General features: G+C 43.2%; 1 protein-coding gene across 11 annotated transcripts in view; it reads right to left on the reverse strand.

Annotated features, from left to right (window-relative positions):
* PLPP4 (phospholipid phosphatase 4) overlaps positions 1-23929 on the reverse strand; it is a 148785-nt gene that overhangs the window by 70356 nt on the left and 54500 nt on the right. For 4 of the 11 annotated variants that reach the window (XM_055247073.2, XM_055247049.2, XM_063625676.1 and 1 more), the window contains 3 exons: positions 18271-18361; positions 13377-13440; positions 11133-11257 (listed from right to left, as the gene is read on the reverse strand). The exons of 3 other annotated variants lie outside the window; for them this stretch is intronic. In XM_055247073.2, coding sequence (XP_055103048.1) covers positions 11133-11257; positions 13377-13440; positions 18271-18361 — 280 coding nt within the window. Of the gene's footprint in view, positions 1-11132; positions 11258-13376; positions 13441-18270; positions 18362-19816; positions 19944-21247; positions 21411-23929 lie in introns of all 11 variants that reach the window. 4 more of the 11 variants (XM_063625692.1, XM_063625720.1, XM_055247056.2 and 1 more) reach the window with 4 other exon arrangements.

Here is a 23929-nt window from a genome sequence, read left to right on the forward strand (position 1 = left end):
GAAATTTGGGACTATGTGAAAAGACCAAACCTACGTCTGATTGGTGTACCTGAAAATGACGGGGAGAATGGAACCAAGTTGGAAAACACGCTGCAAGATATTATCCAGGAGAACTTCCCCAATCTAGCAAGGCAGGCCAACATTCAGATTCAGGAAATACAGAGAACGCCACAAAGATACTTCTCGAGAAGAGCAATTCCAAGACACATAATCGTCAGATTCACCAAAGTTGAAATGAAGGAAAAAATGTTAAGGGCAGCCAGAGAGAAAGGTCGGGTTACCCACAAAGGGAAGCCCATCAGACTCACAGCTGATCTCTCCGCAGAAACTCTACAAGCCAGAAGAGAGTGGGGGCCGATATTCAACATTCTTAACGAAAAGAATTTTCAACCCAGAATTTCATATCCAGCCAAACTAAGCTTCATAAGTGAAGGAGAAATAAAATACTTTACAGACAAGCAAACGCTGAGTGATTTTGTCACCACCAGGCCTGCCCTAAAAGAGCTCCTCAAGGAAGCACTAAACAGGGAAAGGAACAACCGGTACCAGCCCCTGCAAAAACATGCCAAATTGTAAAGACCATAAAAGCTAGGAAGAAACTGCATCAACTAACGAGCAAAATAACCAACTAACATCATAATGACAGGATCAGATTCACACATAACAATATTAACTTTAAATGTAAATGGGCTAAATGCTCCAATTAAAAGACACAGGCTGGCAAACTGGATAAGGAGTCAGGACCCATCAGTGTGCTGTATTCAGGAAACCCATCTCACGTGCAGAGACACACATAGACTCAAAATAAAGGGATGGAGGAAGATCTATCAAGCAAATGGAAAACAAAAAAAGGCAGGGGTTGCAATCCTAGTCTCTGATAAAATAGACTTTAAACCAACAAAGATCAAAAGAGACAAAGAAGGCCATTACACAATGGTAAAGGGATCAATTCAACAAGGAGAGCTAACTAATCTAAATATATATGCACCCAACACAGGAGCACCCAGATTCATAAAGCAAGTCCTGAGTGACCTACAAAGGGACTTAAACTCCCACACAATAATAATGGGAGATTTTAACACCCCACTGTCAACATTAGACAGATCAATGAGACAGAAAGTTAACAAGGATATCCAGGAATTGAACTCAGCTCTGCACAAAGTGGACCTAATAGACATCTACAGAACTCTCCACCCCAAATCAACAGAATATACATTTTTTTCAGCACCACACCTGTTCCAAAATTGACCACATAGTTGGAAGTAAAGCTCTCCTCGGCAAATGAAAAAGAACAGAAATTATAACAAACTGTCTCTCAGACCACAGTGCAAGCAAACTAGAACTCAGGATTAAGAAACTCACTCAAAACCACTCAACTACATGGAAACTGAACAACCTACTCCTGAATGACTATTGGGTACATAATGAAATGAAGGCAGAAATAAAGATGTTCTTTGAAACCAACGAGAACAAAGACACAACATACCAGAATCTCTGGGACACATTCAAAGTAGCGTGTAGAGGGAAATTTATAGCACTAAATGCCCACAAGAGAAAGCAGGAAAGATCCAAAATTGACACCCTAACATCACAATTAAAATAACTAGAAAAGCAAGAGCAAACACATTCAAAAGCTAGCAGAAGGCTAGAAATCACTAAAATCAGAGCAGAGCTGAAGGAAATAGAGACACAAAAAACCCTTCAAAAAATTAATGAATCCAGGAGCTGGTTTTTTGAAAAGATCAACAAAATTGATAGACCGCTAGCAAGACTAATAAAGAAGAAAAGAGAGAAGAATCAAATAGATGCAATAAAAAATGAAACAGAGGATATCACCACCGATCCCACAGAAATACAATCTACCATCAGAGAATACTACAAACACCTCTATGCAAATAAACTAGAAAATCTAGAAGAAATGGATAAATTCCTCGACAAATACACCCTCCCAAGACTAAACCAGGAGGAAGTTGAGTCTCTGAATAGACCAATAACAGGCTCTGAAATTGTGGCAATAATCAACAGCTTACCAACCAAAAAGAGTCCAGGACCTGATGGATTCACAGCCGAATTCTACCAGAGGTACAAGGAGGAACTGGTACCATTCCTTCTGAAACTATTCCAATCGATAGAAAAAGAGGGAATCCTCCCTAACACATTTTATGAAGCCAGCATCGTCCTGATACCAAAGCCTGGCAGAGACATAATCAAAAAAGAGAATTTCAGACCAATATCCTTGATGAACATTGATGCAAAAATCCTTAATAAAATACTGGCAAACCGAATCCAGCAGCACATCAAAAAGCTTATCCACCATGATCAAGTGGGCTTCATCCCTGGGATGCAAGGCTGGTTCAACATATGCAAATCAATAAATGTAATCCAGCATATAAACAGAACCAAAGACAAAAACCACATGATTATCTCAATAGATGCACAAAAGGCCTTTGACAAAATTCAACAACCCTTCATGCTAAAAACTCTCAATAAATTAGGTATTGATGGGACATATCTCAAAATAGTAACAGCTATCTATGACAAACCCACAGCCAATACCATACTGAATGGGCAAAAACTGGAAGCATTCCCTTTGAAAACTGCCACAAGACAGGGATGCCCTCTCTCACCACTTCTATTCAACATAGTGCTGGAAGTTCTGGCCAGAGCAATCAGGCAGGAGAAGGAAATAAAGGGTATTCAATTAGGAAAAGAGGAAGTCAAATTGTCCCTGTTTGCAGATGACATGATTGTATATCTAGAAAAGCCCATTGTCTCAGCCCAAGATCTCCTTAAGCTGATTAGCAACTTCAGCAAAGTCTCAGGATACAAAATCAATCTACAGAAATCACAAGCATTCTTGTACACCAATCACAGACAAACAGAGAGCCAAATCATGAGTGAACTCCCATTCACAATTGCTTCAAAGAGAATAAAATACCTAGGAATCCAACTTACAAGGGATGTGAAGGACCTCTTCAAGGAGAACTACAAACCACTGTTCAATGAAATAAAAGAGGATACAAACAAATGGAAGAACATTCCATGCTCATGGGTTGGAAGAATCAATATCGTGAAAATGGCCATACTGCCCTAGGTAATTTACAGATTCAATGCCATCCCCATCAAGCTACCAATGACTTTCTTCACAGAATTGGAAAAAACTACTTTAAAGTTCATAGGGAACCAAAAAAGAGCCCGCATCGCCAAGTCAATCCTAAGCCAAAAGAACAAAGCTGGAGGCATCACGCTACCTGACTTCAAACTATACTACAAGGCTACAGTAACCAAAACAGCATGGTACTGGTACCACAACAGAGTCATAGATCAATGGAACAGAACAGAGCCCTCAGAAATGATGCCGCATATCTACAACTATCTGATCTTTGACAAACCTGACAAAAACAAGAAATGGGGAAAGGATTCCCTATTTAATAAATGGTGCTGGGAAAACTGGCTAGCCATATGTAGAAAGCTGAAACTGGATCCCTTCCTTACACCTTATACAAAAATTAATTCAAGATGGATTAAAGACTTAAATGTTAGACCTAAAACCATTAAAATCCTACAAGAAAACCTAGGCAATACCATTCAGGACATAGGCGTGGGCAAGGACTTCGTGTCTAAAACACCAAAAGCAATGGCAACAAAAGCCAAAATTGACAAATGGGATCTAATTATACTAAAGAGCTTCTGCACAGCAAAAGAAATTACCATCAGAGTGAACAGGCAACCTAGAGAATGGGAGAAAATTTTTGCAACCTACTCATCTGACAAAGGGCTAATATCCAGAATCTACAATGAACTCAAACAAATTTACAGGAAAAAAAACAAACAACCCCATCAAAAAGTGGGCAAAGGACATGAACAGACACTTCTCAAAAGAAGACATTTCTGCAGCCAAAAAACACATGAAAAAATGCTCATCATCACTGGCCATCAGAGAAATGCAAATCAAAACCACAGTGAGATACCATCTCACACCAGTTAGAATGGCCATCATTAAAAAGTCAGGAAACAACAAGTGCTGGAGAGGATGTGGAGAAATAGGAACACTTTTACACTGTTGGTGGGACTGTAAACTAGTTCAACCATTGTGGAAGTCAGTGTGGCGATTCCTCAGGGATCTAGAACTAGAAATACCATTTGACCCAGCCATCCCATTAGTGGGTATATACCCAAAGGACTATAAATCATGCTGCTATAAAGACACATGCACACGTATGTTTATTGCGGCACTATTCACAAGAGCAAAGACTTGGAACCAATCCAAATGTCCAACAACGATAGACTGGATTAAGAAAATGTGGCACATATACACCAAGGAATACTATGCAGCCATAAAAAATGATGAGTTCATGTCCTTTGTAGGGACATGGATGAAACTGGAAAACATCATTCTCAGTAAACTATCGCAAGGACAAAAAACCAAACACTGCATGTTCTCACTCATAGGTGGGAACTGAACAATGAGAACTCATGGACACAGGAAGGGGAACATCACACTCCGGGGACTGTTGTGGGGTGGGGGGAGGGGGGAGGGACAGCATTAGGAGATATAACTAATGCTAAATGACGAGTTAATGGGTGCAGCAAAACAACATGGCACATGGATACATATGTAACAAACCTGCACATTGTGCACATGTACCCCAAAACCTAAAGTATATTAATAAAAAAAGAAAAAAAAAAAGACTGCAGTGTAGAAATCCTATCTGAGTTCCAGCCTGCTGGTCTGCATATTTGGGGGGGTCAACAATGTAACATCAATTCTTACCTGAATTTCCAGCCTGCCACCCTGCCCTATAGATTTTAGACTTGCCAGCCACCACAATTTCATGAACCAATTCCCTAAACTACATCAATCGATTGATTGATTGCTAAGATAGATAGATGACTGATGATTGACTGATAGGTAGACAGACAAATAGACAGATAGGTAGACAGACAGACAGACATCCTACTGGTTTTATTTCTCCAGAGAGCCCTCACTAATACAAACAAGAACACACACTCCATCTAGGAGCACCTGAACACCACACCACTCTATGAAGATGGGAAGCAGGTGGCAAAGTAGATACTGACTTGCAGAGCTGAAGACAGCTCAATCTACACACCTGCAGAAGGTGGTGCTGATGAGAGGCAGCCCATTCACCAGGCAGGGCCCTGCAAAGCTTTGAAACTAGAGGCACCAGGTACTGCAGAAGGCAGGAGGTGAACTATGGGGCTAGAAACAGGCAAGTAGGTGGAAAGTGCCGATAAAGAGAAGCTAAACTCTCCAGGTTTCCACACGTCCTTGAAAGCCAGGAAACAATCCCCTTTCCAACTTTTGAGGAAGACAGAAGTTTCAACTATCTGAGGCTCTGGTTTTGGAAAAACAGATGAGTAGAGGGCATGGCTGAACAAACAGATGGAAAATAGGGAGATGATGTGAAAGACTAAGAACTGACCTGTGAGCGCCTATGCCCTTCTGCACAGCTTCCAGAACGCCAGGTTCACATACACTGGGCAGGAGTATGAAGAGCCTCCACTAGGGAATCAAACAGCCTCAACGTAAAGGCCAGACGCTAACACTGGAGGTCAACCAATGAAAACCCAGCTCACTCCAGTCACCCTCAGTGAAGCCCAATTAACAAGCCCTACCCAATTAGTTTATGGTTCAACCTTAAATAACAACATACAGCAAAGGTACCAGATATTTAAGGAAAGCTAGATACAAAAACACACAAATAAAGGGAAGGCAGGGCACAGATGAAACCTGCAAACAAAGCAGGGTAAGAGATGATGTATCCAAAAAGACAAAAACAGGATGTTAACAATTTTTCTAATCAGAGTTCAAGAAAGAGCTCTTGGAAATTAAAAATATAAAAATCATAATAAAAATTATGTAGAAGCTTTAGTAGATAAAAATTTTAAAGTCTCCCTGACAGATGAACAAAAAAGACAAAGACATAGACAGTAGGAAAGAAGAGATAATAAAAAGATACGATCAGTCCAGGAGACTCAACATCTGCCTAATACAGTTCCAGGGAGAAGAAACGGGGAATACAAAGGTGAGGTACATGAAGTTCCAGATTAAAAAGACCTACAGAGAGAGCAGAACGATAAATACCAAAAACAAACCCCGGTAAGGTACATCATTGTGGACTTTAGATGGTGAGACACAGAGAAAGGACCATAAAAGGTCCCAGAGAAAGAAAGAAAAACAAAGCAAAGGAACGTGGTCAGACTTCTCAAGCACAGTGTGAACTGGAATCCTGCATGGAAATGATTTTCCTTCTAGAATTCTACATGAGCTAAGGAATAGTAAACATCTCAAAACATGTAACTTGTACATATTCATTTATGGGAAACTACAAGACAAAGGGCTTTTCCTCCCTGGAGGCTTTCCCTGTCCCCCGCTTGGAATTCTCAGCTCCCCAATCCCAGAGTGCGATGTTCAACCACTTAGTGTTTGCCGTCATCCTGGAGGAAAACGTGGACCATGTCTGATCACCCTTGTATTCTCCCTAAGGGCTCAGCCTGGTACATACCTAACGGAGAGAACTCAAGAAGCATCTGTTGAATCTTCATCAGCCAGGCATACCTTTTAGGCTTTCTCTGTCACTTAAAAAATGTAAACAATCAGGCCCAGAGATATAAATCTGAGGACTATGTGTCCTTTTAAACGATCAGGCCCAGAGATTTAAAACTTCTTCTCATTCCCCCTCTCCCTATGATACCAGGTGAGAAAAGATAAGAAAAAAAAAAAAAAAAAAAAAAATGTATTCCACAAGCAACAACTGCCCCCTTTTTATACTGTAATAGAGTTTTAAAATGTTTAAAATTGAAACATTGATGTGCCCAATTTGAGTGCACTGGTCTTGCTTTAGTAAAGCTTTTTAATACTATCTGTTTGGAGCATGGGCGACTGCAAGGTTAATAAATTTTCTCTGTAAAGGGCCAGATAATAAATATTTTCAGTTTTGTGGGCCATGTTTCTCTTCTGCAACTCTTCAGCATGGCCATTGTAAAGTGAAAGAGGCCATAGACAACATGGAAATGAACAGGCATCTCTGTGTTCCCGTAAAACTCTACCTACAAAAGCTAGCAGCCACTGGACTTGGTCCGCATGCTGTAATTCGCCGACACCTGGACGAAGAGTATTGCTCTATTTATTCCCACCATTGTCACAGGAAAGAAGTTTCTTAATACCTCGACTTAGCATTAATAATTTGTTTTTTCTATTTTTCTCTCTTAAATCTATCCTCTCTCTGGAAGTTGAATCAGTACTCAATCAAAAATCAAGATTATGCTCTGAGAGACAAATTCTCTTTTCAGAATATCCCTGCTTTAAGCACTATGGGAAGGTACACTGCCTTTCTCCACTTTAAAGCCTAAGCTTCTTTTAGGTTGGATGAAAATCACTTGCTCTTTGAAATTGTGGTCTCTGCTTTTCCAATCAAGGGTGGCTTAGGCTGCCTTACAGAGCAAGCCCCATAAAAATGCTGCCATGGGGAACTGCTGTTTGCTGAGAGTTTGACACAAAAGCCCGTCAGACAAGCGTTGTTTGGCTGCTTATGGTAGACTAAGAACAAGATCCTTTGTTTCCAAAAGAAATCAATGTTTGTTCTTAAGTTCAAAGAAAACCAACTGTTCTAAGGACGATATGAGGACATGGACTCCATTCCAGCCTCCAATTATCTGCAAACACAGCAGAAGCAAAACCCAGTCTACCTAGCATGGAGAATTAGTCTAGGAGATCCCTCAGTCCAGAACTCCCCTGCCCAGTCACTCAAGTCCAGCCTATGAAATTGATTTTTTTAAGGAAAAAAAGAGTGTTTATATCAAAATGGGAGTCCACTTAGGTCACCCCCTCTGAGGAGCAGTCACATCAGCTACTAGGCTTCTTATTAGCTACTAAGAAATCCAGAAAACAGCACCGGTGGTTTTTCTAAGTGGATATGGCACTCCCTTCAAGCCAATCACTAATCTGTCATTTAAAAAAAGGAGAAAATAAATGAAAATACTGCCATCAAAGCCTACAGGCTGGGTAGAATTCTGTGTCTGCCAAGTAGTAAAAATGTGTAACATTTTAAGTAGCATCATAAGCAAAGGATATAATTGCCTCTGCCAAAATGCTTGCCTAGCACAGATCAGATGTCAGCCACCCATTTGACAAGGCAGCCGAAAGCCAGCCATGTCAGAAAATGCTTCCTGGTGGTTAGAAGGGAGGGTGTGCATCTAAAATCAACATTTTTGTGGGGTCCAGCTCCTAATCTCTGAGGTCCAATAGTCTGACAGCTTGAGATATTCACATGACAGCTATTTCGTTCCCAAGTTCAAATGCAACAGTAGACAGTAAATTGTGCTACAGTCCCCTACCAACCATTCTAGAAGCCAGTATTAAGGTTTTCCTTAGCGTTTCACTTCTTAGGTGCTTTTAATTTCTGAAGCCCCTTAAGATTCAGCACCAAGTCTTTGGGAGGACAGAAAGTGACAGGAGGGAGAAGGGAGGAATGAAAGAAGGAAGAGAAGGAAAGGAGAAGAGAACAAAGGGAGAAAAAATCTAAGAGAACTTTAGTGAACCTATCAGGAGACAGATGGAGAGCAGATGGGAGCTGATCCCAGGTGAATACTATTCCAGGTACCTCTAAACAATGCCAGCATGGGACTCCCTGGAAACAAGGAGACAATAACTCAACACAGCAGGAATTCCTCCAGCTGGTAACTACAAGGCCTCCAAAACAGGTGCTCACTTAAAATGGGACTGCATAGAGAAAAAAAAAACATATTTAGGGAGGAAGCAACTCCAAAGGGGTGTTCTGCCTTAAGTAACAGGAATGGCTAGAGCCTATAAGAACCTTGAGCTTTTTTTTTTTTTTTTTGAGATGGAGTCTCACTCTGTTGCCAGGCTGGAGTGCACTGGCACAATCTCGGGTCACTGTAACCTCTGACCCCCTGGTTCAAGCTGTTCTCCTGCCTCAGCCTCCTGAGTAGCTGGGATTACAGGCATGCGCCACCAAACCCAGCTAATTTGTGTGTGTGTGTGTGTTTAGTAGAGATGGGGTTTCACCATGTTGGCCAGGATGTTCTTGATCTCCTGACCTCATGATCCACCCGCCTTGGGCTCCCAAAGTGCTGGGATTACAGGCGTGAGCCACTGCACCTGGCCGAGCCCTTCTTTTATAAGGACACCTACCACTGGGCTTAGGGCTCACCCTAAATCCAGAATGATCTCATCTCGAGATCTGAACTTAATTGCATCCACCTTTTACTTTTCCTTTTTCTTTTTTGGCATGTAAAACAGTGTTCATTCTTTCAAATAAAAATATACATAGTGAAAGGATTACGACAGTCAAACAGGTTACCATATCCATCTCATCTGATGGGAGCAGATCCCATCTCATCACATGGTTACTTTATTTTTTTGTGATGACAGCACCTGAAATCTACTCTCTTAGCAAATTTCCAGTCTACAGTGTCATATTATTATCAACCAAGACCCTTTTTCCAAATAAGGTCACACTCACACGTTCCAGGGGCTGGGACTTAAACGTATCTGTTTGGAGGCAACTACTCAACTCATCACAGTTTCCAACAAACTAGAGAAGAAAATTCGTTATTTACTTAAGTAAACATGGACTGTAAATGTTTTGTTGTATTTGATCATTGAAAGTCCCAAGACAGCAGGAATTCCTCCAGCTGGTACCTACAGCTATTCCCATCAGAGCTGGTGTCCTTAGACAAGTTACCAAGCCTGCCTGATCCTCAGTGCCCTTATGTGTAAAACTGGGACAATCCCCCACCTGGTAGGTTGTTGTGCAAGTTGACAGTGATTCATTTAGATTGTCTGCCCCCAGCTAATGTCTCGTTGACAGGCCCTAGTCTTCAACGGCTCTGAGCAACATGTTCAACAGCCACTCCCCAGGAAACAGCGTTCAGTTATTTCTTGATTCAGCCATTAGTAGGATGTGTCTCAGGTATTTAGGGAAAAAAGAGACTAAAATAGCAGGCTTGCTAAAGGTAAATAATAATCAGACTCGTGGGAGAATTAAAGACTTGGCATCATGAGAAGAGCCTGTCCTATTCAAGATGGTCACCTGTGACCGTAGTTCTCCAATTATCCCAGGAATCATCAACTTAAATACACCATCTGTCACTACCTGGGCACTCCCCAGGACACGAGCTGCATCTTATTTATCTTTGCATCCCCCATGCCTGGCACAGTGCCTGGCACCTGAGTCATGCAATATGAACTGACGGATGGATGACGACACAAGCCAGAATGCTCAGGAAACTTCAGCTCTGATAATCAATAATCATGAAGATAACTATTGTTTATTGAAAGTCACAATACTAAGTGCTTTACATATATTGCATGGATTAAATAAGATAATTTATGTTACCATTTTGGCATAGCTGCTGCTCCAGAAATGTGAGCAATCATCACCACTTATTTTAATCCTCATTCCAACCAATAATGGAGGCATTCTTATTCCCATGTTACACAGCAGGAACTGAGGCACAGGGAGGTGAAGTCACAGATCTAATACCTGGCAGAGCCAGGGTTTGTTAGACTTCAAAGACCTGTGTCCTTTTCAGCTACATTGCACTGCTTCTGATTCACAGTATTAAGTCTGTTTTAAGGCGTTCACACATCTATAGTCAGACTATAAACTGGAGGCATGGGGGGACGTAGGCATGGGGGGGACGTATATGTATATGCATGTACATATCTATGTATATGTATATATGTACACATATGTGCTATATATTTGTGTACACACACACGCAACACCTGAATTGAAGAAATAAACTAGAGAGAACAATGACTTAAACAATGGAGGGTCCCAGGCAGCATAGAGAATTCCCTTGTCTTGAATCATACTGTGCAGGGGTAAAGCATCACATGTTACGCTCTGCCAAGCTGATGAAAGCAACACATACAATGTTTTATAAGCTCCAGAGCCTCATCCCAGGCTTATTACTTCCTGTTGAATAATCTTGTTTTTAAGCCAAACACTGTAAAGTGAAGAAAAATGAACTGCGCTTAACATTCCCGTACCAGTGCTTTTCTCTGCACCTAAATTCCCAAAGACAGTGAGCAGGAAACATGACTGGGGGCATTAAGAGCATCCCAGCCATGAACTTACAGGAGGAATGGATGCTGGGGAAGCTTTTGCGGCCCTCGGACACCAGATCGGGGTCACCTGTGCAATGCATTTCCGAGTTCATCACTCCATCTGGAAAGCAGCGGTAAAAGAAATCGGGGCGAGGTCTACAAAAGACACCATGGACATTTTCAATATAAAATGCTGCCATCACAAATGACCCCAAGCTGACCCTCCCAACTCCCCAATGCCCCCAGCTCATTCCTCAGCCCCCTTGGCCGTCAACACTGGAGCTCCCCACGGAATACTCTAGACACAGCCATTTGGGGAGAATCCCAGGTTTTGGTGTCAGAGAAATCTGAGTTGGCACTCCCACATACCACTTACTCACTTTATGACCTTGGGAAGGTCACTTGGTCTCCCCCAGCTTCAGTTTCCACATCTGTAGAAGGGGGAAATCAATACTGACCCAAAGCTGAGGTCCTGAGGATAGAGTGACATGACTTACAGGAGGCACCTAAGCAGTGTCCTCTGGCCCAAGTTCCTTGTTTGACAGGTGTGAAAAGGAAGACTTCATGCCACCCGTGGACTAAAAGTTACTTCCTGTCTTGATCTACAGCTCTATTGTTGGATATTGGCATGGATTGCTCAAATGCCAATCTATAGGTCTCATCCTGAAGAGAACAATAAATAAGTAATTGTATTAATCTACCACTCTACTGCTTGATCTATTTCAGAGGTTGCCTCTGGGATCCAAGACTCCAGGCTCCTCGTGTCCATATATCCTGCATTTGGGTGGCCACTTGCCCTTCCTGAAATGGCAGGCCTCACCTGGCCTCACTGAGAGACCTTGAACACCCAGCTCCATGATGCAGAAGACACAGTGCCCCAGGTTGGCCTCTCTGGTCTAGGACATGGGAAAGAGACCTCTAGAGGCACATGGGGTGGCCCTGGGCCTGAAGTCGAGCCTCCTGCAGCAATCACAGCTGCAGGAAGTCCTGAGTGCTTACTGGGCTTCAGACACAGTGCTAAGCTCCACACACCCATGGTGCCATATAATCCTTAGGAGAACCCTGAGGCAGAGCCTGGAGCTGTCTGTATTTTACAGGTGCAAAAATGAAGGCTCTTCATTGCTCAAGGTCACACATATCCAGTAAGTGGCAAGGACAAGCTCTGAATACCAGTGCCTGGATCTTCATGCTGACACACTTCACCCCATGCTTTACTGCCTCACTCGAATGAGGGTCCTCACACAGGTGGGTGATGGCATATCACCTCACATTCATACTCAACTAATATTTGCTGAGCACCTACCACGGGTGAAGCTTAGCTAATGTTGGAAACACAATGCCTGCTTTCTGAGCACTCCAGGTCACAGTCTTGATCACTGGTCCTTCAGCTCTGCAACTCAGGTGGGGCCTAAGCAGTCTACCAGAACAGCTGGGGTACTGTCTCTCTGGTACTCAGCCAGTGTTTCTCCAAGTATGGATGTCCACCTAATGCACCAGAACCTCAGAGGGGCGAGGCCTGAGAGTGAGCACTGATCAGGGCACACAAAGTTAAGGGAACACAGCAGCAACAGGCCATGTACTGCCTGATTTTTATCTATCTCCTGCCCCCTCAGTCCCTGGCCTGCATCCAGTAGATAAAATAAATACTAACATTCTGAGAGGGGATCTAGTGTGTCCCAGGCCAACAGCCAGCTAGAGTTAGTTAGGTCTTGAATTTAGATGTTTTGACTGCTCACATCTGTAGAGACCAGCTCTTCACCAGAGCAGTCAGAAGAGAAGGAAAGATAAATGGAAAACAGAAATCAGGGGCAGTAAGAGAAATGTGCCATAAGCCAAGGCTCAAATGCCAATCCATATGTCTCTTCCTGAAGAGAATGATAGGTAAGTAATCCTACTTATTTATTAGAGGCCAAAACTGACAAGTGACTGGGTGTCAAGGAAGGCCCTGGGCTGGCAGGGGAAGGATCTGAAAACGCCAGCAGTGAGATTTGTCCCACAAGAAAGTATGGCCAGTGGCCCTTCCTTGACAGTGATCTGCTTGTCTCACAAGAAAGTATGGTCAGTGGTCACTTCCTTGCTACTGATCTGCTTTCTAAAATAGTGAGTTCGTAATTCAAAGGAAAGATCTGTGCTAAGGATGGAAAGCTCAGAAGGACAACGATTTAAGGGAGACTAGATGAGCTCAAATCTGTCCCATCCAGTGTCCTCTGCCCCAGCTTCCTATATAGATTACCTTGATAGTCTAAGTCACCATTTCATTCTTCTTGGAACTTACCTTCCCACTATTAATTTAATAGTGTTTGTGCAGACTCCATTCAAAGCAAGAGCCAAGGACACCGCTACAAAACAAAACCAACAGACAGAAAAATAGCAAGCTGGCTCTCAAATCAAAATCATCATCATCATTATCATCATCATCACTGTTGCATTATAATACTATAATACTATTTAATGACCATAGAAATATGAACGAATACTTTGAAAACAGAGATACGTTTGGGTTGCTAGAGCAAAATATAATTATGCCAGGACTTTGGAGAGTGACTCATAAAATCCTAGGCCCCTGTGACATGAAATTTATCTCTCCTCCTTGACTGAAATTTTCACAATGACAGAGGAGCTCATCTATCATTTTCTGGCCTGATATGAACAGATTTAATACCACAGCATGTAGAATTTCTTTTACTGGTAGCAAGAAACATAACTTTTTTTATTTCCTCCTGGCAACCTTCTCAGGCATAATTCTATTCAGAGCAGCTGCTGGAATCCTACTGCAGAAAAGGACATTCCTACTCGGCAATTATCTCATTATTGACCCATCACCGGCCGACAGCTGTCCATTTGTTATCAAACAAATCACTGTTTCTGCGAAGGTGCAGAGTCCAAAAGCCTCACTGGGTTTGGAGAAGGTCTGCCCAGGCGGTGCTTTTTGCCATCTAAAACAGCGAGAACTTCTGGGATATATTATTTGACCATACAGAGCACAGGGACTTTCTCCAAACAGTTTGGGAAGACTTTGCCAGGTGCAGCACAGATTGTCCCGAAGGCGGCAGGTAACATGAGTCACAGAGCTTTCACTGCAAAAATCTTGCACTTCTCTCCTGTGGTTTATCGAGAGTGCATAAAAGGCAGAGTCATCACCATCAATGTGATAGAAGGTCAAATGCCTCACAGAAGCAATACAAACCTATTGATGCCCCATTCCAGTGCTTTGTTGAATAATAAAGCATGTGAGCTACCATTTCCCTTTGGCAAATATTAACTGTTCAATACTAGCTGAGATTTATATAAGAATATAGCAGTGAATGAGGGCATTTTCAGGAAGGAGCTGCCTAGGGCAATTCACGGCCCATCGAGAGAGACAAATGTGTTGTTCTATGAGCAGACAGTACTGTGGAATGGCCAACATGGTCACCAAGAGTACGAGCCACGGAGATGGGAACACAACCCACCTGCTTTTAACAAGTTATCTGAAGCAGAGAGAATGGGAAGGACACATTCAAATGAACATCCTTGTCAAATGGAAACAAATCACCTAAGTGTGAGATGGGGGCAACTGGCCATATCTGAGTGCGGCAGAAAAGAGGGACAGGCCACAGACTTGGAGGGCAGAGCGTGAATCAGCCGCACAGCACTGCCATTAAAACACTGAGCATGCAATGGGGGTGCAGAAATTGGAACTGAATATGAGGGAACTTGGAAAGATCCACTGATTGCATTCTGAACACATAGATCCTTCCTTCCTCAAATGTCAACTTCCCTTCTCTCTGGCAAGCTCAGAGCGCTGTGGAGAGGCCTGTCTCCAAGAGGGGAGAGCAAATTGTCTGGGATATCTTTGCCATATTCTCTCCACAAACCCTGATAATTAACGGGTTGTGAGATTGCTGCAAAATTACTGTGGTCTTTTCTCTGTTAGGGCTGGCCTGCCACGCTCACTGCTGTTTTCCCAGTGGGGCTGGACTCATTCTCATCCTGGTCCTAGCATGGCCTCTCTGGGAACAAGCATCCCTAGCCAATTCCCTATCGCCCCACGTAAATCTTGGTGAACTTCATACACAGCCACATGGATCACTTCCCCAGCCTCTGAGCCTGGTGGGCTTATCACAGCACAGAGCAGTTCTTTAAAAAGTCTGAAATAGCTGAGCTGGAAAATGTATGGATATGATATAACCACCTACAGTTGGCAACTTTCCTGTCTAATCCAAACACCTGAAGGAAACAGAAAGGTAGGAAGCTGGTGATGATATTTAACATGGAAGTCATTTCAGCATTCTAGAAGGAACCCAAACTGCTTAATATTTTTATTGGAATAGCACAACCCTCCAGGGATCAATGCAGGAGCCCCCTCATTGATACCAGAGAGAAGGCTGTGCTGGGATCAGACCCATGAAAGGCTGGACAAACAGGAAAATAAATGGCCCCCATCAGGAATACTTGTTCATTAACAATAACCCAGTGGGTCTGATTCATAAGGGCTGTTCTCTTTTTACAGCATCCCACAGCACTGTGGGTTTGAGAGAAGAGTCAAAAAGACAAACCATACTGTGTCTGATAAAAAATTTCAAAGCAACATGTCCCGTGAGTCGGCTTGTAAGCAGCCTGTACTCAGGACGCTACTGGTTATAAGCATTCCAGGGGATTAGAGGGCTTTTGTTGTTACTTTTGTTGTTGTAGGAAATTCAGCACTATCGTGCTTTTATAACAGAGTTCTCTATTATACAGACCTGACTGTTCTGCAGCCTGAATTCCTAACAGCCCAATGCTGCATGGGGCAAACCTCACTCCTCTCATCCAATGCCAGATGCACAAACATGGCCACTGTTTACCTGGAGATGAGGGCAGCACTTGGGATCCAGGTTTGGAAGCCTGGGTTAAAGTCTGAGTAAAGAAGCATGCTGAGAACTAAACCTCCTGGTCGATAGAGTCCTGAATTCCAGACAACACTGGAAAATCTACACCCAGTTTTCTTTCCTTGGCTTTTAAAGATCACCCATTCCCACCCCCTACTTCCAAGGCTTCCTAAAAGTAGTGATTAAAAAAAAAAAACTCTACACACAATGGGAAGCTGTTCATCATTTTTGTAGGGCAGGCTGTCATTTATTTGGGCAAACAGAACATCCAATAATTCCACCTTCTCTGTTAACATATAGGAGACAGAGTATGATGTTCAATTTTGAAATGTCACCCTAAGGGAGATTTAGCTGAGAATGAAAAGTCTGGAGAAGGCAACTGTGAGCTACTTACTGCTGTGACAGCAGCTGCACTCCAAAACCCAGCCGACAATGAGAACTATAACCATGAAAGACAGTTCTCACCCACAGTCACTTATATTGAGACTCCATGCCAGGGGAGCCACTAGAATAAAAAATGAACTAAAGGGATTTCCAAATGAACTGAGGGAGCTCCCAACAGCACTTTTTGGAGACTATGGTGATATCCATCCAAACACTGCCCGGCCACTCAAGCCATGTGTGGAGGGACACCTACCTGCATCCTTGGAGAATGTGACCTTTTTCCACCTCAGCTGAGGAGACTGAAACCTGTGACCAAAAGTCCAAGCCACGCAAGGGCAGCCTGCAGTACACACCTGACCTGAGGGAGGGCATGGACAGGCTGGCCAGGGACTCATGGCTTCTGTGTCCAGGCTGTAGAAATGAGCTGAGCCAGAGACTCTGTCTAGGAAGTCTGGACCAAGAAACACAGTGAAGCTTGGTGGGTGGGCATCGAAGTTGAACAGGCAGACAGATTTGTGGCAGAAATCACCACCACTGCAAGCCCAAGCCTCACATAAACCAGACATGGGGCAGCAGAAACAAAGTTGAGGCAGAGGAATCAGGCTGGGAGTGTGATGACAAGAGGCAAGGCACATTGCAGTGGTCATGAGCCAAGAGGGAGGTCTCCCCTCCTGATGGCCCAGCTCCCCATTCCAGTCCCTGTGAGGTGCCTCTGAACTTTTCCCCCTTTTTCTTGGATGTCTGTGAGATTGCTTATCAGAGCCCTGTAATTAAACCCCTAATTTATTTGAGCTAATTTGAGAGGGATTCTGTTCCTTTCAAGTAGATAAGGTCTAATAGGAGCCTGGTTATATAGGAAGTGTTCTCTGTGCTGCTTTAGGGCAGAAGCTGCTGCTTGTCCCACACCCCCTAGATGCAGCTCTCACACTCACTCCCTTACCATGGAAAAGGAAGGACCATATTTTGCTACATTTTCATTTCCCCAAAGCCCAATAATTAACAAACAAACACACCCTAAAGTGAAGGCTCTCATTTTCCAGACTTACTATCCCATTGAATGGTAAGTCCATATAGCATACCAAAAACAAAATTTGGGCTGAAGATTTGGGTAACTTTTAGGTGACGTGTCAAAAAAAGAAAAAATCAACCTGATTTGGTTTTTCTCATGGTCAAAAAGCTGAAAACCTGGCTACAGATTAGTTTATTTTGTTTGCTAAACAAGCCAAGTCGTTTCGGCTATCTCTTAATGCTGTCATTTACTCAGGATTTGGTTAACATGAAGACCAGAAAAACACATTTAATCCTGAAATGTCAAACTCTTCTCCCTTGCAGACATGGCTCACCTTGGGAAGAATTTATAACAATGATGTTATAATCAATGACAAAGATCATAGCACTCTTCACATAATAATGAACACTTAACTACCAAAATGTCTTCAAACTTAAGATGAGTTATAGAGCTTGTTTGTAATATCTATTTTATTTTACACCCGCATTTGCCTATTATTGCCTCTAGCCAACAGTGTTTGGTCGAGGAGTCAGTGGTTGATTTCTGAATTGCCCACAATGTGGGCCTAGTAGCCAAAAATGTGAGAGTGGACAGTCGGAGGCAACGAAGATTTAGATTTACTTTGCCTTACTGCCAAGAGCTACCCGGAGTCTGTGCCTGAGCAGCACAGCTCTCTGGTGTGTATGGGGTGTTACGAGCATTCAGCACAACGGACAGCGACAGTGGGCGGTCTCTGAACATCCTTCATTTAGGACCGCACATTGGCTCTTCTTTGGGCTTAAAGTTTATCTTTATCTTATCTTGTTCCTCCCCAGCTTAATTTGACCAAAAGAAAAAATCAGTTGGGTGTAACTGAGATTTCTTAAATGTGATCATCTAATTAAGGTCAGCCCCATTCCCTAAAGCAGGAACTGTGAATACTCTACCTAAGAAGGCTTCCTTAATTTCAGTCTTGTCTGTTCGCCGGATAATTTTCACCACACAAATAACAGCCAAGGGTGTGAGGAAAGAAATTGCCTGGAAGAAATAACAAACAATCCCTTATGAGGACATCAGTTTGCTATCAGAAGGGCTGATTGATAATTAGTTCCCGTTAGCTTCATTTAGACTCCCTGGTTGAATAATCTTACTGAACTCCTGACCTCAAACAAACAAAAAAAAAAAGATGATGTATGTCTGTGTTTAGAGACTACACAGACTTTAAAAATGGAAGATCTGATTGTAGGTTATAATTGATTTGTAATTGCTGAGAGCCATGTTTAAAGTAGTGACTTTTTAAATGGAAAAGAATAGTCTATAATTACGATGAATCATGTCTGCCAGTAATTCCCCTCATGCTCTCCTCTGTGGAAGAGTGAAGAACCCTTGGCCTCCCACTCCTATCTCTCTGGAAACATGAGTGCATTTGAGACTCACTTAGAGTCAATCAATTCATTCCCTTTTGGTGTTCTTTTGTTGAATATTTATCTCTTCTGCAAAGCAGAGTTTAGTCCGTTTGTATAAAGACTCTCCTCTTCCCTTCCTCTATCCCCTTTCCTCCACACAGATGCTCAACTCAGACTTAATGCGTTAAACTGGTGGGATTCAGATGCAACCAACACTCATTACAAAACCTACTGTGAGGAGGAAACCATGCTAGGTACTATCAAGTCCAGGAGCCTCTTACATCCTCATGATAACTCTGTGACTGCCTCCTCCAGGCTTGAGGACTAGGTGATGTGCCTGGGAACACGCAAGTGGAGAGGGGCGAGGCTAGGATTTGGGGACAAGGTTTCCATTCCCATATTGAGTCTTTATTCCAGCTTTCTGTAATTACTAAGTTGTTTTTAAACCTTCCACCAACCATATAAAAGGCATTTATGTTACTTCCTCATGACTATAACATCTCAGGATAACAATATCAGAAGAGACAGAACATCTCACAAATCCAGAATTGGCCTAGCAGTCAGTGGTGGGAAGGCTGGGGTGTAACTGTTGACCAATAGTGTTCATAATTCTGGAAATCTCTCTCTCTGCTCTAGTAAGACATCACTTTTTGGAGAGGGGCTTCCTGATGGGACTAAGGCATGGCTGGAAGATGCTCTTCTTTTTTAAATGTATTTTTTATTTTTTTAGATGGAGTCTCACTCTGTCACCAGGCTGGAGTGCAGTGGCGTGATCTCCACTCACTGCAACCTCCACCTCCTGGGTTCAAGCAATTCTCCTGCCTCAGCCTCCTGGGTAGCTGGGACTACAGGTGTGCACAACCACGCCCAGCTAATTTTTGTATTTTTAGCAGAGATGGGGTCTCACCATGTTGGCCAAGAGCTCTTCTTTTATAAAAACAGAATTTAACCAAAGGAATGCAGGCTTAGATGCTCCACAACTTTACTACAACCAGACTGCTAGAGCTCAAATTATCTCCGGGACTCCTCTTTGGGAACTGTCTTCAGAGGCCATTTGTATGAGACATGAAAAAAGCCCTCTCCTTACCTGCCACCATTTCTTTCTGACCAGAAGTGGTAGTAACCAGTTTGATGATTCAGCTGTGGCCCTGAATGATTTGGACTGTTTAAAAGTCAAATAAGCAAGTCTTGCCACCATGGAGGGTATTCAGGTGCTAAAGGGAAGATGCATGAGAGGAGATTCAGAACTGCTACAGAGAAAGCAGAGGATTCCCCTGGGGACTACTCAGAAGGGCAACACTGCTGAGTTAAGAGGTCCAGTAAGTCTGTGCCATAAGTTATTGGGCAGCTCTCACACTTAAATAACTACACGGCTTGTTAAAGTACTGATTTCCTCAAACATGCTTATACAGCTGGTCTGGAAATGTACTTTTTTTTTTTTTTTGAGACGGAGTCTCACTCTGTCGCCCAGGCTGGAGTGCAGTGGCGCGATCTCGGCTCACTGCAAGCTCTGCCTCCTGGGTTCACGCCATTCTCCTGCCTCAGCCTCCCAAATAGCTGGGACTACAGGCGCCCGCCACCAAGCCCAGCTAATTTTTTGTACTTTTTTAGGAGAGACAGAGTTTCACCGTGTTAGCCAGGATGGTCTCTATCTCCCGACCTCGTGATCCGCCACCTCAACCTCCCAAAGTGCTGGGATTACAGGCATGAGCCACCACGCCCAGCCCGGAATTGTACATTTTTAACAGTATCTCAAATGGTACTGATGCTGATGATTGAGAATTATGCCTTAGACTTTTGACTCATGCATTTAGCACTGAAAGAACAAGAACTGAAGCACCATTTACTAAAGTCCAATGTTATGGTCAAGGCCAAAGAAGTCCTCATTTCTCCAAATCCAAACATGAAGGCTACCAGCTTACCTTCCTGTTTTCTGTCCCTTTAAGCACTGCATACAGACCAGGCAATGTGCTCCCAAATAGGAGAAAGCAACTCACTAAATAGTGGATGACCCAGTAATGACTCCACCAAGTCAGCGTTTATATAGGAGAACAACATGGTTCTGAAGGAAACATTTCAAGACAATCCCAGCTGGTATAATTTAAGGTTAGGCAACAATGAAACCCCAGAAAAAAATATGAGTTGGGATGACTTTCCCAATGAGGCTTCCAAAGGAAATTCCAGAGCAGAAAGTCACTGCCCACATAGGAGATGTGGGTGCCAGGTGGGAGGTGCTCAGGATCAAGGCCAGGTGTGCAGGCTGAAGAATTCATTAGAGCTGCCCAATGACTCCAAGCTCATGGCCTGATGACCCAGCGGTCTCCTTTAGAACTGCTCCCTGCCTCAACTTGCCTCTTACTAATTGGACCCTCACCCCCACTTCCCCAACAAGGCTGGACTTAATTTAACTCACGCTGCAACTTTCCTAGGTGTATCTTTTCTAGGACCACTATCAACTGCTCTTGAGCCAATGCTAAGCACCTAGGAGGGCCCAAGGCTCCCCACATCAAGGGCTTACCAGGCAAGGGAATGCAGCCTTCAAAGTGCCATGGTTCCCACCTCAGAGTTGCTGCAGCAGAGGTGTCTGTGTGATTGCAAGATGTGGCTTGTTTCCTCCTCTCATCCTAAAAGCAATGGGCCCCGGTGTCTCATTCTTCTCCTGGAAATGTATCTGCCATATCCTTGGGCAGCACAGTCCATGAATCAGGATGGATAGAGACATAGTTACATGTATCATTTACCCCCTTGTATACAAACATTTTTTAATGAAAGTTGGAATTAAGAGGTGAACTTCGGAAGCCAACACATTAGGAAAACATCTTCCTCCTGGGGCAAAACACCTCTGAACTGGGTAAAGGAGGAATGAAGAGAGTAAGCACCCCACCACCTCACTTTTACTCAGCAAAGCAGATTGAATCGAGGCCAGTGCATAAGCATTCTACTCTTTGGACAAAGGCCATTGGTAGCTGAGGTTCTGCTGCCCGGGCCAGGGGAGCAGATGAAGATGGACAGAGGGACGTAAGGTGGGGATGGTCCCTTGTACCTCCACGCATGGGCAGAGGTGGAGGAAAAACATGAGCAAGCAAAATCTCCCTTGGTATTGTTTTCTCTTCTGTTAATGTTTCCATGGCTAATTTTAAAAGAATCAAATCCTAGGAAATCCTAGGATGAGCCCAGGGTAGGAAGATGGGGAGTGGTCAAAGCTTATTAAATGAGACCTGAGAGAAAACAAAGAATTGCAGCCAAACACTGCTGCAGAATTCAGAGAACATATTGAACCCTTCTTGGACCTGAGTTCTGCTCACTTGTTATGAATATGGGGCTGCTGAATGTACATACCTACATTAGAATAACAAAGGCTAACGTGTATTGAGAACTTACTAAAGACTATGGTCTATTCTAGGCACCCCATGCAAATTAACTCATTCACTTCTCACAGCAATCCTATGTGGAAAAGTCTCCTTACTTAATGCATAGGAAAATAAAGCACAGAGAGGTTCAGCAATCTGCCAGAAGTCACCTAACTAATCAAGTGGTAAAATGAGGATTTGCACCCAGACCATCTAAATTAGGTTCTGCACTTTTGACCACAATGTTAGACAGTTCCTACCCTAGAAAGTAAACATTAAATAAAATATAGTGCATGCTTTTTTTCCAAGTTAAAAAGGAGAGGTAAGGAGGCTTGTTTCCAGGTCATAGATAAGCCATAGAAATTTCAGTGACAGCTGTCATATCTTAAGAACCTACTATGTGTTAAGGACTTTCCTCACACTTTCCAATCTTCTAACTACTCTGTTATGGAAAATATTATTCCCATTGTGCAAATAACCAAACTAAAACTCAGATGAGTGAACACACAAATGCATACAGCTAGTGGGACCAAGACTCCCAGACTGGGTTGCCGTGCTCCTGGGTTGGAGTCCTGAATCTCGGTGATTCCCTTAGCCCAAAAGCTTTAGTTTACAGATGTGGAAACTGAGGCTGGCAGAAATTATATATTGAACACCATCTTTAAAGTTACTAATTGTACTGCACAGTGCCCACATAAAGAGATAGCATATGTATCATTAAGCAGGATCTGGAATGTGGCTAGTTTTGTATGTATTCCACAGGCTGGGAAGGCAGAGCTCTGTCCAAAAAAAATGTGCGGAATGGACTCAGATTGAGGAGAGGTGAGTTCAGCCCTAGCTCCTGACACTTATCTGTTCTTTGTCCTTGAGCAAGTCACTTAACCTCTTTGATTCTCAGTTTCCTTATCTATAAATGGGTATGATGATAATAATATCCATGGCAAGTATTATTGGCAGGATTTCAATTCACTAATAGTTATGGAATGCTGATTAGGTGCCACACACTAGGTGAAGTGCCAAAGGTCTGTCACCCCCATTTGATGCTCTCTAGAGCTTGATGGGACATGTTCTTAAAGACACCTTTCACAGATAAAGAAAGTAAGGTGCTAAGAGGGGAGGTGATCTTCCAAATTTGCATAGCTAGTGAGTGGCAAAGCTGGGAGTTGACCCCTGGTAGGCCACTGTGGAGCCCACACCAACTGCCCACCAACAGGATCCAACAGAGAGCTAGCATCCGGCAAATGCTGGTTGTTGACTAGTATTTCATTATTTTCTGGAAAAGACTGTTAAAAGGGTATCAGGATCTTGTCACCAGACATATAGGATTGATGCATTTTCAGTTCAAGCCCACCTGCACCCTTAGATCTAAGTAGTGTGCACCTTTGAGTAGCAGGAGGAGGTTGGGGAGAGAAGAGGGAGCCTAATTCTCCCAGGCACCCTGACCAAACCCTAAATGACAAACTAAGTTATGAAGCATCCACCATGAATCAACACAGGAAGGGGCGCCAATTCCTGGCCAGTGCTGCACCCAGAAAGTGAGTCATCCCCATCTGCTGATGTAAGGCACCATGCACCATACTGCCGGGGCGCTTCTGGGAAACCACAAAATGTGGAACAGTGTGTTTGACGGGGGAGGGCATGAGGATGCCAAGGACTTCTAACAACCAGAAGGGATCAAAGCCAGAGCAGCCTCGATGCGAGGGTGTTAGCCAGAGAGGAGCTTGTCACTGGGGTTCATTCACATCAGACAAAACAAAACAATGGGCCCAAAGTGCCTTCATTTCTGGCTTTTGACAGAAAGGTGTGCTGCAGGGTGATTATAAAGACAACTTTAAGACACTCAGACACTT

The sequence above is a fragment of the Symphalangus syndactylus genome, chromosome 2, assembly GCF_028878055.3.
Source record: "Symphalangus syndactylus isolate Jambi chromosome 2, NHGRI_mSymSyn1-v2.1_pri, whole genome shotgun sequence".
Classification (NCBI taxonomy): Eukaryota; Metazoa; Chordata; class Mammalia; order Primates; family Hylobatidae; genus Symphalangus; species Symphalangus syndactylus.